The sequence below is a fragment of the Panthera leo genome, chromosome B2 (genome assembly GCF_018350215.1).
Source record: "Panthera leo isolate Ple1 chromosome B2, P.leo_Ple1_pat1.1, whole genome shotgun sequence".
Classification (NCBI taxonomy): Eukaryota; Metazoa; Chordata; class Mammalia; order Carnivora; family Felidae; genus Panthera; species Panthera leo.
In genome coordinates, this window is record NC_056683.1 from 62,124,615 (window position 1) to 62,140,761 (window position 16,147).

Consider the following 16,147-nt stretch of genomic DNA (forward strand, 5'->3'; position numbering starts at 1 on the left):
AGCAAAATATGTACACATTCTTGCTCCATTGACATAGGTACATAATAGAGGTTCTGCCTTCCTGTGGAGGAGTTATCTGGTAGTAAAACACTGACAGAGTGAGACTATCTGATAAAAATATGGCCAGTCCCATGAAATGGCCTAGGCACAGCGTTGTAGACAATAGAACCCAGGCTTCATTGGTCAGTCAAGCAGACATTGCCCTGGTAATACAAGAACAAAATGCACAAAGGCTGGGAAAAAGACACCTTTGTCTTCCACAATTACCTAAATGGCACTTTTCAGAAAATGAGGCAGTGTTTAAGGGCCAGGACGTTAGGTAATCACAACTGCATCATAATTCATACTCACTGAAGTATTTAGAACTAAGTTCCATTTCTCAATACTTAGGGTTCAGTCACCAATTCCACCTTCTTTTCTCCTCTCAATACTTATAGTAAAACTAGCAAAACCACTGCCAGTATAAATGATATATAAGGAAATACAGGATTAATTAGTCCGTAATAAAGTTTTCTTTAATCCAGAAAATCCAGAGAAATCACCTATGAGTTTTCTAAGAATTACTCAAACACCTGAAAGGATCTATTAAAACTTGATGTGAAATTGAGAAATTTAGAAGACAGTACTAAGAAACAACATAAATTTTGATTCCTAAAAATTTAGTTGCTAATCAACTCATTTTCTACAAATAGAATGATTGAAATAATATTAATAGATTTATAGAAGTTTCAAGATTCATAAATTATTGAGTGAATCTTGTAGCGTGACAAATTTAATGAATTTTTTAATTTTTTTTTTTCAACGTTTTTTATTTATTTTTGGGACAGAGAAAGACAGAGCATGAACGGGGGAGGGGCAGAGAGAGAGGGAGACACAGAATCGGAAACAGGCTCCAGGCTCCGAGCCATCAGCCCAGAGCCTGACGCGGGGCTCGAACTCACAGACCGCAAGATCGTGACCTGGCTGAAGTCGGACGCTTAACCAACTGCGCCACCCAGGCGCCCCTTAATGAATTTTATAAACATTAAATTTACCTTACATTACTGGATGGTATTACTGTATGGTAATACTCATGTTTTTTTTTCTAATTAAAAAGTATAAATTTTTAAATTTTCCAATGATTTGCAAGATGTATGAACATCAGAATTATTTTATATATGATAGTATTTTGAAAATTGGTATCCCTTATAGTTCATTAGAAATGTTCATCAAAAAGTTAATACACTAAGTTATGTTCTCTTCATTTACAAATATGTTCTGTAGAGTTATATTATTACATCTAAGAACACCTGAGCATATCTTTTTAATCTGTGTATTGAAATGATGCATTTACAAATTTTGTTTAAAACCCCAAATATGTTTATAAAAAGTTTTGGAAGTTGAGACATTTTATAGAAATTTTTAAAGCAATAATGTGACTCAGTATTTATGAATAACAGAAACATCTGAAGTCTCTTCACGGTGGTCAGTCTGGGTCTTTTATCACCATGATTTTCCTATTTACAGAGCAAATGATATCACTGAAACCCTTTTAATAATGTCATCTGTGTGCTTATGTTGTCATGAAAGCCATTTACATATAAAGGGTCAATTTTTTGCAGCCCTTAAACTTTATGTGTTATATCTCCCACTCACGAAAGAAGAAACAACTTAATATTTGATGATGTCTTTAGCTTCCCAGTGTGTGGTTTATTATATTTTTAGATAGTGATGATGCAGGGACAAGGTTAAGCAACTCTTGAGGACATTTTGTATTGAGAATTGTCCTAGGTTATTCCTATTTGGGTTTGTTTTATGAAGAAAGGAAATTTTTTCATACTGAAAAATTGCTTTTTGTATTTTATTGTTACTTCTGTTTTCGTTTTGCTTTCTCTTCTGAAATATATGATGGAATGTGAGGCTTCTGCCTAAACATTCCTCAAAGACAGAGATAGAGAAGGAACTTTGATAGATTTTACTTTCCAAAGAGTGCCTCCAGATCTCTGGCACCCCCATCTGACACTGCACAGGAAAGCCCTAGCCTGCTGTGGAGAGTGATTCCATGTTCTAATACAAATTGAACAGTCTCAAACACACAGCAAGTACAAGTATGTCTTTTTGTTAGTCACTCAGTAATTTACCGTAAGGTACAGTAGAGCAAAATAACTGTTACCCTTTCAGGGTAAGCAGCTGGTAGAACATTTGATTCTGATCCATTTTCTCTATGGCTTACATTCTTGGTGCATGTAAAAATTATGTAACAGACTTTGTATAAACATTCCTTCATAAGGGTAAAACATGGCAGACACCAAGTAATTTTCCAGCCTGGTGGTGAATTATCATTTGTGGATTGGACTAGTTTTTGGAGATGAAGATTAAGTTTTTTGGTTTTTTTGCTTTGTTTTACTTTGTTTTGGTTTGGTTTTGGTTTTGGTTTTGGTTTTGGTTTGCTTTTGGAACAATTAAGAAAAATATAAAGAGTAGAAGATGACATAAAAATATTTGAGTGTATGAAATGGTAGATGAGTGTTCATGGTTTCATGAAAGTAATGGCTGCTTTCTAGAAACAAAGGAATACTTGAGAATCTATGTGGAATTTTTTTTCCTTTTGGTTTTCAGATTTTCTATTGATTTTATATGATAATAAGCATATTATATATACATATAAATAATGGTAATTATAGTAATTGATATATTTCCAAGAAATTTTATATTTTTAGTAAAAAATTATATTGATAACAGATGTACAACTTAGACTGTTAGAAATGCCATGTTGTCTACACTAATGTCTAAAGAAAAAAAATTATTCTAAAGGACTCTAGGACATGCCATGTCACTATAAAATTGGGTTTCTAAGAATAATCTTTATTAAAAAAAGTTTTTCATATATTTTATTCTATGAAGGATATATTTTAGTGTTTTTTTTCTGGATGAATTTCACCAATTTGCATAATTCATAATTCTTCATGTTCTGAATTTTAAAGTTGAACACTCTCTCTCTTTCTGGCTAGGTACATACGCTCTGAGAGGTCTATAATTCTAATTAACTTCTGCCTGTCTATCATCTCATCCAACATCCTCATACTGGTTGGACAGACTCAGACACATAATAAGGTATGACTGGTAATTATTCTGATTCTATATGTGTGTTTATGTTTTGACATAAAGTTGATTATTGAAAATCTAAACATTCTAGATAAAATGGAGAACTTCTGATAAAAATTATTTTTAAAAACAAAATTATTTCATTGCTTACTAAATAAAAGTATTGCCTAATCTAGACTAGAAATACATTCCCTTGGCTTAATTTCCTGGGGATTGAGAGGCTGTTTATAATAGTAAAAATATGTTTGTTAAGTATTATATCAAAGCTCTGTGAGTTCAAAGCCTTGGAACATCAAAAGCACAAATTTTGATTCATTATCCTAATTGCAAATAGAATTGCCCCTGTTTTGGTCTACTTTATTAACACACTGATTCCTAAAAGCCAACTATAAAATGCTTACAAGTATAACGTAGAACATGAACATCTACCCAAAAATTATCTATTGCAATAATTGAAGACAATATTAGCTAAAAACACTAGATTTTATGCTTTTCAAAAAGCTTTACTTAACCAAAAAGCACTGATACTTTAGGTGTTCAGTTACTTTAGGTGAACAGTTCTTTAGGTGAACAGTTACTTTCAGCAGAATGTGAAAGTATAGGTCCTATTTACAAGAACTGACTTGAATTGAATGATCATGTTTTTTTCCAGACATGACTGTCAGCTCTCTTTACTAAACTACTCTGAATGCATTGCAAGAAACCCATACTAGCAATCTTTAATTTACCCCAATCTCAAAGGAATTCTGGTAAACATTGCTTTGATAATATTTGTTGATTAATCCAGGCCTGTTGTTTTTTTCAGCTTTTTTATTGTCAAGTGCTAAAGCCAGTTATCGAACTTTTTTAGAAGCTATAATTAAAAAAAAATCTAATACACTTTTCAGCATGTCTTTTTTGATACATCAGATATTTGTAGGAGAGGTATCAATGTCAAGAACTATAGAGGGTCTGTTTTGCTAATCTCCGCTCCTAAAACTGCTGATTCCCACCAAAGAATCCAAAGAATCTGATTTTGGATCTGGGTAGGTAGGGCCTAGGAAGTTCTTTAGGTGATTCTGATAGGATTTCTTCTTGAACCATACTGGTCTAGGCCAGGGGGAGAACCCAAGGGGGAATCACTAACCCTGAAGGACAAAACAAAAACAGTTAACAACCTAATAAAGGGCCCTGTGGAAGTGAAAAAGTACTTTCATGTACTTGAATATTTAGTTTTTCTCCTATTTAGGACTATAACATGAATTAAAACAAACAAACAAACATATATATGAATATGAAAAGGGAAAACAAGAAGAAAGGATAGAGACCAAAGTTGAGGAACATGCCAGACAGAATTAGGAGAAGAGAAAGAAATGTACAAAATAGCCAACATCGGAGAAAGTGGGTGTAAACACTGGTACAAGCTGGAAAGGAGAGGAAAAGTAAAGGGAAGTAAGGAGAGATGGAGAAAAGATGGAACTGTAAACCCTAAAGAATTACTAAATTACTCATCTCACCCTTACCTGTTTGACTGTTTACCTGGGCGGGGCTTCAGATCCCTTAGAAATGCTCATTTACTTGTCAATACCTCTTTACAATTCTTTGTCCTTAAGACTCGAGGTAGAAAAGCAGAGCTTTTCCTCTGACATAGGAATTATTTATTGGGTTGGGAATCAGAAAAAATCAAGCTTGTGGTAGCTTAAGCCCATAGTTTGAAGTTTTTGGTTTTGTTTTGTTTTGTTTTCACCCAAGCCCCCCTTTGCTTTATCATTGTTTACCCTCTTAACACTCATTAGAATTTGAAAACTACCGGATCTTCAATACAAAATGTGCTTTTAAAACTGTTTCGTGCTGTATGGCAAAGTTTTTACAAGTGCTGAGCCCAATGTTTAAATGGTAGACTTTTTCGCAAGGTTTACTACATATTACAGTGATGATTGTCTAAATCATTCCTATCCAATAGTAATATAATGTAAGCCACAAATGCAAGTTATGTATATAATTATAATATTAGCCAGCTTAAAAAAGCAACAAGAATTACTTTTAATAATTAATTTTAATAATATATTTAACTTAGTATATCCAACAGATGGCCATTTCAACATACAATTAACATTTTTGGGTCTTAATACAAGATTTTGTAATAATTTTTAAGTCTTCAGAATCTGATGTGTATTTTATACTTATAATACATCTCAGTTCAGACTAGCTGCATTTCAAGTACTCAGCAGCTATATGCAGCCAGTGACTACCATATTATGTAGGTCTAAATGGTAATAATATTCAGAAACTAGTCTAGAAATTACATGATTCTTGCCCATTTTGCCTTTCCCAGCTTTTCAGTGTCCTTGTTTTTTGATAGAGATGTCTTTTTGATATTTACAAATATTAGGAACATCAAAGGCAGGATAAGACAAGTCTAGTTTTACTTTTCATTTCTGATTATAAAGAATGGCTAGTATGGGCTTAAAAAAAAAATAGTCGCCTCAGGTAATTAACTGCAGAGTAGATTCCATGTGGTTTGGGGATCATGGTAGTTTTGTTCCAGATAGTCTATGCTAATTTTTGCTGCCACAGTTACACTTGTGGGGAGAAGGGTTTGGTAGGTGGTAGTAATGGTGAAGAAAATGAGAAAGTACTGGTTTTCTCTTATGCTATGTTAACTTTGCTTTACTGCCCTCTGAGTAGATGATTCTGCAAGCCTAGAACAATTCACTAATGCATTGTGACTAGAAGGGAAAAATGTAAACAATGGGATTTTGTTTTCAGCCATTCTTAATAATACCAAGTTTCTGGGGAAAATAATATATTTTATCATGTGCTAATTAAATTGATCCTACTTCATTGATCCTATTACATTTTTAAAAAGTAATATATTGATCAGTGGCTACAGCATTTTATTTAGGTTGTGTGTAGGACCCCATTGCTGCTATGGGCATTTTGTAATTGATCAGGTTCCTATCTTTGACTTCCTTGGTCAGTTTTGATTGATGCTTTAATATTCTTCATTTGAAAAAATGGAAACACGTGAGAGTTTCTTGATGAACAAGTTATTTGGTGCTGCCTCTGAGAGTTGTCATGGCCAGTTTGTGTGAAAACTGCTATTTGGTGCTGATCCAGAATAGTTTTGGAGTGTCATACTGGGGTCTTTCTCTGAACTGCTTGTTGAAATATGATAGACTCAGTTGTGTCACTACTGAGTATTTCTTTTGAGTTGGGATAGAAACAAACTGAAATAATTCATTATTTAAAGTATGATGTATTCAAATCTTTAAGCTATGGAGTCAATTATTACAAGCAAATTAAGGAATCAAATGTAATTTCTTATATCTCTTAAAATACATTTATACAATTTAGTGATAACTCACTTCATTATAGTTCATTATATTTCACTTTCTCATAAAGGGTCATTGCCTTCTAATATCTTTGTGTAATTTCAACCAGGATGTTCATATATCACTGAAATGTTATTGTTTGTGAAGAATTTCCTTGGTACCCTAAAGTAGGCAATTTTTTTTTGAACCATGTAGACTCTTTTTGGTCCTACTGTTTTGCAGAAAACAAAGATTATTTTGGAAACATATATTCAGAATATGGTTTTCTTAATCACAAAATATATCCCTGCTTCTTTCTAAAAGACTTTGAAATGATGTATGATATTAAAGACTTCATGGAATTCTTTTTAAAAAGTGATAAAAGCCAAATTTAGCAAAACTTTTTTTTTTTCTTGGTTAGACAACAGTAGCCATCCAAGAACTTTAAAATGCTAAGAGATAGCTTCTTTCCCACAACCTCACTACCAGGTTATACTGAAAGCAAGTCAAGTCCAGATTCTATCAAATAGTTAGATATTTTTTAGATAATTGTTTTAGCAAATCAGGAACAAACCTGTTCTATAAGCTCAGTGAAAATCCTAGGGCCTTGTTGTTTTAGGTACTTGGACCACACTTTGTGTGCAGCATTCACTTGAGGTAGACATAGCAACAGTCTAGAAGCAGTCTTCTGTGCTCTTGAGTCAGCATCATTCAATCAGAAATCCTCCTAATCCAATGTCTGGACACAGAATGATTGGGGGTAAAACTGTGGGCCCCATCTCTAAAATATGCTGGATATAGGCCTCCATGAAATCTTTCATATAGTCACATCAAGAGTAAGAAGTGTTTGTTTAAGCATGTTAGCTAATCCACATATTCTCAAGCCTTTATTTTCATCAGAGGGAGCCAATGAATACACCCACTGTAGTGATTAACCACACACTAGTTTATCAATAAAGACGAGCCTTTTATATTCAGGTTGATGAGTCAAGTATTGATTATGGGCAAATCTACCTAGATCAGAAGGACTTGGAGTTGCCATCTCTGGAGTATGGCCGTTTTGAATGTAATGCCAGCTGACCACTCTGTTGTATGCATTTCTGGACAGCTCCTAGAATTAAAGGTTGCACTAATTGGCACATATATAGCATCATACTGAGAATACCAAAGTGTTATAAAATAAATTACAGGCATCCTAAAAAGACATCCTAAAAGATAAGTATTTTGAAAAATTGTAGTCAATTGTGAGAAGGCAAAGTTAGACACTAACTTTAGTCTTAAGAGACCTAGCAGAAGTTCTCATTGATCTATCAAGGGAAGCTTCCCAAATTATTTCATAGGTGTAAACATTTCCTTAGCACTATTCAGGAGAAATGCATTTCCTGTTTCTTTATATATGGACCATTGAATTATGTAATGGGCTTTGTCTTTTAATTCAGTCTTGCATAAAATACCAAAATTCTCTGTGTTGGAGCATTCTTTAAAAGAGTCACATACTCTAAGAAGTTTTATTTCTTCATCTTGTGCTTATTTACCTTTTATAAAATGTTGCTTTTGTTCTGTAGTTTGTATAGAGATAATTAGTAAAGATATAGACCAAACTAGAAGACAGTGTTCATTCTAATGGAAGATGTTTTTGTGTTGTAAGGATTATGTTACTTTTAGAAATAAAATATTTAAAAGAAAAGGAAATAAATCTTGAATTTGAATACCTGTAATTGGGTGAAGCATCCTCTAATGCACCTATTTCTTCCATGACTTTCTTCTGCTAGAGATCCAGATTCTTCCCCCATTTACTTACATGTCTGGCCTCTGAATGTGTATGTGTTCAATTTCTGAGAAGAAATATTGAATATATGTCTTGAGTCACCCATTCTGTCCCTCCTGAGACCTTCTGAAATGGTCTGCCTATCTTCTTGAGACTCAGTGCTCTATCTGCTTCCCTGGAGATCTGCATCTCTCAGGTGGTGATAGTTGAACAGGCATTTTAAGCCAGATGGGTCTAAGCATACTAAGCCTGCCACTTCCCAGTTATATGATCTTGAGTATCATATTCAGCCTCTCTATACCTTAGCTTCATGTTAATGCCTCCCTTATAGAGGTGTCATCAAGGTTTTATGAGGGTAGTACCCATGAAGCACTCTAAAAGCACTCCTTAAACAGTAGCTGCAATTATGGTGATGATGATCATGATGATTCTCAGATGTACATCTGATTTAGTGTTCTCCTCAGAGCTTCAGACTTTCTCTTGTCCAATTCTGCTCACCACTAAATTCACCGTTTGTGTCCCTGCCCCACAACCCAACACATTATATATAAATTGAACGTATTTTCTGTAGGCTCCAACCCAGTTACATATACTGGGACTCTGAGAGTTAGCCTTAATGTCTCCTCCTCACTCATCCAATAAGTCTCCCCCTTGTGCCAGTTGCACCCTTCACATGCTTCTCAAGGCCAGCTTTCTGCCTTTGTCAGGTGGTAGTCATCTTCACTGGTCTACCACTTCCAGCATTGTTAAGCACACTCTCTACCTTGTAGCCCAAGTGATAGAGCTAAAATTCAAATCTGACCACCACTTCACTTCTCTGTGCATTTATTGCTATCTCATCTCTTTACAGAAGTTATTTTCAAACTGTTCAGACATAAGCAGTGACAAATGTTTTATTTATCTATGCAGGTTTCTATTCACTAATTTTCTTACATTAGTATACTGGGGCTCAGAAAAAAATTTCGTTGAGAAAGAGTTCTGTAGCTTATAAAACTTGAGAAACCTTAAACATGACCTATGGTGACCTCTCCATTCTTGTTCTGTTCTGCTGACTTTAATCATACCAGCAACATCAAACTGCTTAAGGTTTGTCAAAATTATTCATCAAAATTAGGATTTCTTGTTCCTTGCTTACTCTTCAGCCTGGAGCATTGTTACTCTCCTCCACCCACCTGATTTTCCAAATGTCTTTATCTGGCCCATTCTCTGATACAGCCCAATCCTTACCTGCTGCTGTAGGAAGCCCTTCCCTATCTTCCACTCTTAGGTACACCAGCTCTGGGGCTCCATGATTTCCAGTGCATACTCACAATCTTGTATTATATTACCTGTTTCTGGCCAGACTATACTCTTTTTAGGGCAGGGCTAGGTTACATTTATTCTTAAATTTATTGCCAACATGTTGTCTGAGTACATTAAGCATGTAATGTTTATTGGATGAATGAATAAATACATTTATTTGAATCCATCATTTGGGCCTATACCTCTGAAGCTAGTAACTGTAGTTAGTTTTATAAGGATTAGGGTTTCCCACTCTACACAGAATCTAAGCCAATATGGTGACAAGTAGTATTTTCCTAGGGCCTTTTCTAAGCTCTAAGTGATTGATGGCATATTTGAAGGTGATCTGGTTCCTGGGTTCTAGTGAAAGAGACTCTGAAACCTAGCAACTGTGCAACTTCTCACTTGATAAGTTGTGTAAAATAATGTTCATAATCTTCAAAAGAAATGTGCTTATTCATAATTCCTCTCATAGAACTCATTTCCTGCCAATAATGTCCCAAATGCATGTTTATTATGTCTCAAATGTGTGTGTGATCCTAATGGCTGAAGCTAAAGCTTCCTATTTAGATTTATTAAAATCTAATTTATTGACTTGCTATGATGTTTGTAAAAGGATTTGAATGTAATAAGCTTATGTGTGATTCATTTGAGTCCATTTTGAGGTATCTTACTAGCTCTGACAAGGTTCTTCTGGATGCCTGAAAATCTTTATCTAACCAGAGAACAGAATGGTTGGATAATTTCCTGGTTTTTCCCAAGCTCCTAGCGATGAAGGATTATTTTGTTCACAATGTGACAATGCGCTTTAACCTTCTTATCGCCTGATTATACATTTCTAGTTTTGTATGCTAGGAGTCAAAGATCACGTTATCAAAGTCAATTTCAAAATAGGGCAAAAGATCAATATGAAGGATCAGTTTGAAACAAGCAAAGAATATGAAAGTGAAACTATTTGACAAGAGGAGTTCCTCAAATGGTTTGAGATATCAGGAGCCAGATAACCATGAGGACCAGTTTATACATTCACTGTGTGTTCTTAGGTCAAACTCCAAAGCTGGGCAAAAGTCCCAGAGTGAGCATCAATTCAGCAGAGAGAAGTAGATCATAAGTCTCAGGCTTGAATGCTGGTAGTTGCTTTGGAGATGCCAGGCATAATTTGATTACCTTCTGTTCATTCATCCTCAAGCAGCAGAACTCTCCTCCAGGCAATGTAAAGAGACTCCTTGATGTGACTGATTCCTAGTCTCCATCCTTGCCACCCCCACTTTAGACTTGGTCTTCATGATTTCTCAGTTGGACTACTATAACATTCTTCTGACATAGGGCTGCTCATTTAGCTTTTATTTGTGGTAGCTCATCCTTCATATTACTGTGAAAAATAAATTTAAATAAAAAGTAAATGCCCAATTATGCCATTCCCAGCTTTGAACTCTACGGTGGGTCTGTAGGACTCATGAGATTTAACTGCATTTTTTAATTGTTTTAATGTTTATTTTTAAGACAGAGAGAGAGAGAGTGTGTGTGTGAGTGGGGGAGGGGCAGAGAGAGAGGGAGATGCAGAATCTGAAACAGGCTCCAGGCTTTGAGCTGTCCGCACAGATCCTGATGCAGGGCTTGAACCCACGAACTGTGAGATCATGACCTGAGCCAAAGTCGGATGCTTAACTGACTGAGCCACCCAGGCACCCCTGATTAACTGCATTTTCTGAACATCAGCCACATTCAGAGATATCTCTAGTACATAAACTAACTTCTGGGAAATAAAAGGGCATTCCTTTTGAGTAGATGAGTTATGAACATACCTTTCTCTTTCCAGGCTAAGATAGCTTCTATCAGAGATTTTTGGTCTCCCATTTCTGCTCTCTCCTGGGGGAAAGGAAGTTGTCTCTGTGCTTTCCAGGGTATCCCATGTCCACTGGAGCCACTCTTGCCCTGTGCTTCTGTACTTACTTTTACGTTGCCTAATAAACTCCTACCACCTTTTAGGTGTTGGCTTTTATGAGTCATCTTAGTGAAGTCCATCAGCACTCCTTTCTGCTTCCATAAAACATGGTATATACCTCTGTTGTGAGCACCAATCACATTATGCTTACTATTAATTTTCTGATCAACTTTGCCCACTGTACTGTGATTCTCAAGGGTGGTATTTTTCTCGTTTGTAGGTCTTAAAACCACTAATACTAGTACTTGCTTTATACATGCTATAGATTTAATAAATGTTGAATGAATGAATGAGTGAGTGAATGAATGAATGAAGCAAGCTCTGGCTGTTAGATGAGGCTCTGTTATATTATCAGGAGTATAGCCACTTCTACATTAGGACTCTATTTGAAATGATTGCAACCTAGGTCAATTTTTGTGTGTGTTAATGTTGTTTTATGATGAGAGAAAGGAGTTGAGTAGAAGACTAAAGACTATAGAACACTTTTAAGACCTTCCTTTGATGAGAGATGATTGAGTTGAATCAGATTTTATCTTTATGCAGGAATATCTGAAAGAGAATTTGAGAAGTTAAGTTATTCTCAAAGAGTCTTACAAAAAGTTTGAAGATTATCTGTTTTTCTCCCCTAGAATCAAACCTCACCCTCCCTCTTAGTACATAATATGATCTGGTCAGAAGTTTGGCTAATGTCAACAGGGGAACCATATTGTATAATTAGAGCTGATAATGTTTATGAATTCTGAACACACTGTAAAGTATTGAAGTGCTTAAAAAACCCACATAAAATGAATTATTTTAAATTATATTCTCACAGAAGTCAAAGGCCCTTGAGATAAGATTATAATAGAGTTTTCACTGACCCATTATACTAACTTTGAGGCTATATGTCTCTAGGGTGAATATGGGATGAAGAGAGGAAGATTGAGGTTATCACTAAAGATCATTGACCAAGGCAAAATTTGTCTCAGTGTGAGATTGGAACAGAGTAAAGAGTACAGGAAAGAACTCCTTTCACAAATACTTCAGAATCTAATTCAGGGGCTGGCAAGATTGGGGGCAAAGGCCCACATAGTGAAGATTTTAGGCTTTGTGGGTTCTACCGTCTCTGTCACAAGTACTTAATTCTGCTGTTGTAGCTCAAAAGCCATCCTAGACATAAAAAAATGAATGTGGTAGGATTTAAATAGAAGAAGTATAATATAAGGTAAGGCCAGGCCATTTTTAGGCTGATGCTTTTATGTAAAAATGACCTTCAGTTCTGAAGTGTCTACCCAAGGTTTAGTCTGTGTAGCCTGCAGGACTGGAACAGGGGAACTTTGGCAGTTTCTGAAAAGGCTTCTGCAGAGATAAAAAGGAATGAAAAGTACTTTGAATTCTTTCGAGCAAGAACTAAACACAGAATTTCTTCACATATGGTGACTATTAGTTACCAGTATATAAAAATTAAAATAAAATGAATCAAATCAGTCTCGACCAAGCAGGACATTTTATGAAGTGAAGAAGCTAAAAGCAAGTAACAGATGCCCAATGCAGGAGACAACAAAGCTGGCTCTCTTTGTAGAAGAAAAATTTCTTAAAGTTCAGCCATAAATGTTAAAACCCCTATTAAAGAAAGTCTCTCATCTGACAGTCTTGGGCAGAAAAGTAACATCTGACACAGAAAATAGAGATGGCAGAGTCCAGCTAATTCTTCATTAAGGTCACCCATAGACAGAACAGAGTCACACACACACACACACACACACACACCCACACACACACACACATACACACGCACACACACACACACACACACACACACGTGTGTGTGTGTGTGTGTATACATATATATACATATATATGTATATATATATATATAAATTTTTAAACTCTCAGCCTCTGGTTCTCACTGTATCCTAAAAACTAGATTTATTATGTATATTATATCATAAGCATTGCCATAGTAAACTTTGGAACTAAAGCACAAACACTTATGCCTATTACCAGAAAAACATAAGCATGTTTGAAGATGTAACTCTGGTTTTCACTTCTTTTGTGATGTTAGTGAGTTAATTCTAAACTTTAAGCCTTGAAAAAAGAACTAGGCATATAACTGAGTTGAGTCTAGGTCTTAACCATGAAATTTAAGATGTATGAAATTCAAAGTGAGTAAATTAAGGCAACCCTAGGTTGCTAGTGTACTGAACCAAAGATTAAGATTTCAGTTGTAATGTAAAGAAGAAATGATTAACTGTAACAGGAGAAATACAATGATAAATCTTAATTCATGAATATTCATGATGAGAGCTTGTGTTTGTGTTTTGTGTTAAACTACTATACACATAGTTTTTATATATCCCTATAGATGTGTCTTTGGTAGATGATAACATTATATGTACATGATTAGGACTACAAGGGATTTTGAATGAATCTTCTCTGTGTCTATTTTACATTCTTATTGTTAATTAAATTTTATTTGTATTTCAAAGTGTTTTTCCTAATGGACAGGAATGGTATATATTGCTTTTATAAAATATGAATTAATTCTAATTTTCTGATTTTTTCCTCCTATATTTATTCTTGTTTCTTTCTGTTAGAAATAACATCCCCTATTTCATTTGAGAAGCTTTTGTTACATATTTTCCTAACTTTCAAAATAAAGTTACAAAGTGAATCGTCTATACCTAAGAAAGGACACCCTTCATAGAAATGGAATAGGTAATCTGTTATCTACTACTATATAACAAATCACCTCAAACTTAGTGACTTAAAAATAAATATTTATAATCCTATTGTCTATGAGTCAGGAATTTGGGAGTGATCTCCCTGGGCAGTTCTCTCTCGGCATCTCTTAGGAGGCTGCAGTCCAGAGGTCAGATCACCGTCATCTGAAGACTTGATTTGATTGGGGCTGGAGGATCTGTGTTAGGTGGCTCATCCTTCCAGGTGTAATGGGAGCTTCACTTATTCTAAACAAGGATTTTTAAGCTTTACCATTTACTGGCTGTGTACCGTTTGTCAAGTTACTTAACCATTCTCTACACACCAGCTTAGTGATCTTTTTAAATTGTAAATCAGATCATGACACTTGTCTGCTTAAAACCCTTCAGTTAAAGTAAGTGAAGCTTCTCATATAATTGGAATGAAATCCAAAACCCATAACATGGCCCACAAGCTTCTAAATGGCCTGGCCTCTAAGTACTTCTCCTACCTCGTCACCTCATATTCATTACTTTTCCTATTGCTGTATTCATGTCATGCTGGCCTTCCACTAGAACTGTACAAGTACCTGATAAGCCATCAGCCAGGGGACCATATGTCTGGTTTGTGCCTCTTGTCCTGGTGCAGTTATTAGCAAGGCCACTGACAAAAATATCCCACCAATTATATGCTTTACCTAGCATATAATGATTTGCTAGGTTTGTTTCCCCTGCCTTAAGATGTTTCCCCTGCCTTAAGACTCTCACATATTCCTCCCTCTGCCACAGTTAGTCTTCTTTCATTCTTCTTAAGTTAGCCTAGTTAACTTACACACGTCCTTTTCAGAGATGACTTCACTGAAAGCCTGTTCCCCCCAAATCAAAACACTATAAAAGCTTTTTTCATTATTCTTTCTCAAGGAACCCAGTATTTTCTTTCTAACCATTGCTTTAATTTGTCATCTTTTTTTTTATTCAAGTTCAGAAGAGAAGGAATATTTTCTACTTGATATATATTACATACCTAGTGCCTAGCACAGTGCCTGGCATCCAGCAAGCACTCATTAATATTTTTCAATGAATGAAGGAAATGTCTAATTTTCTTTTGTGATTGTTCTTTTCTAATGTAGCAGTGGGGAGGTGATGTTATGAGGATCAAGTAACATTCCACCTAGAGCATGGTAAACTGGCACACAATAAACTTTTAATTGAGGTAAAATTTACATACAGTGAAATGCACAGTGAATCATGTGACAGGTTTGACCAACACATACCTATGTAGCCAATACCAGAGCCAAAATACAGATTACCATCACCCTAGAAAGTTATCTCTGCCCTCTCCCAGGCAACCCCTGCCCCCCATTGGCAATCATTGCTCTGATTTCTGTCCTCATACATCAGTTTTTGCCTGTTTAGGGATTTCATATGAATGGAATAATAGGAATACCTTTTGCTCTGACTTTTTTCATTCAGCGTATTTTCATTCAGCAATTATATCGTGTATATTCGTAGTTAATTCTGTTACATCGTCAAGTATTATTCCATTGTATGGATATACCACACTTTGTTGATCCATCTTCCGAGTGGTAGATCTTTGGATTGCTTTCAATTTTTTTGTTGTTATGAAAAAGCTGCTTTCAACGTTGGGGTGTTTGGGTGGCTCAGTCAGTTAAGTGTCTGACTTTGGCTTAGGTCATGATCTTGTGGTTTGTGGGTTCGAGCCCATGTCAGGTTCTGTGCTGACAGCATAGAGCCTGGAGCCTGCTTCAGATTCTGTCTCCTTCTCTCTCTGACCCTCCCCTGCTCATGCTCTGTGTTTCTCTGTCTCTCAAAAATAAATAAATGTAAAAAAAAAGTTTAAACTTCGTATATAAGTTTTTGTATGATCATACGTTTTTACTTCTCTTGGATAAATACCTAGGAGTAGAATTGCTGGGTTAAAGGCAAGTTAGAGTATTTTTAACTTTGAAAAAAAAAAAAAAAAACTAAACAGATTTCCAAAATTATTGTACTGTCGTATACACTAACCAATTTTTGTGATAGTTCAGTGTCCCATATCCTTGCCAACATTTTAATTTACATTTTCCTAATAGCTAAT

At 35.3% G+C, this 16,147-nt stretch overlaps 1 protein-coding gene across 2 annotated transcripts in view; it reads left to right on the plus strand.

Annotated features, from left to right (window-relative positions):
- The window catches only part of LOC122220060 (adhesion G protein-coupled receptor B3), a 362,141-nt gene that overhangs the window by 201,935 nt on the left and 144,059 nt on the right, over positions 1 to 16,147 (plus strand). For both annotated transcript variants that reach the window (XM_042939127.1, XM_042939128.1), the window contains one exon: positions 2,991 to 3,093. In XM_042939127.1, coding sequence (XP_042795061.1) covers positions 2,991 to 3,093 — 103 coding nt within the window. The remainder of the gene's footprint in view (positions 1 to 2,990; positions 3,094 to 16,147) is intronic.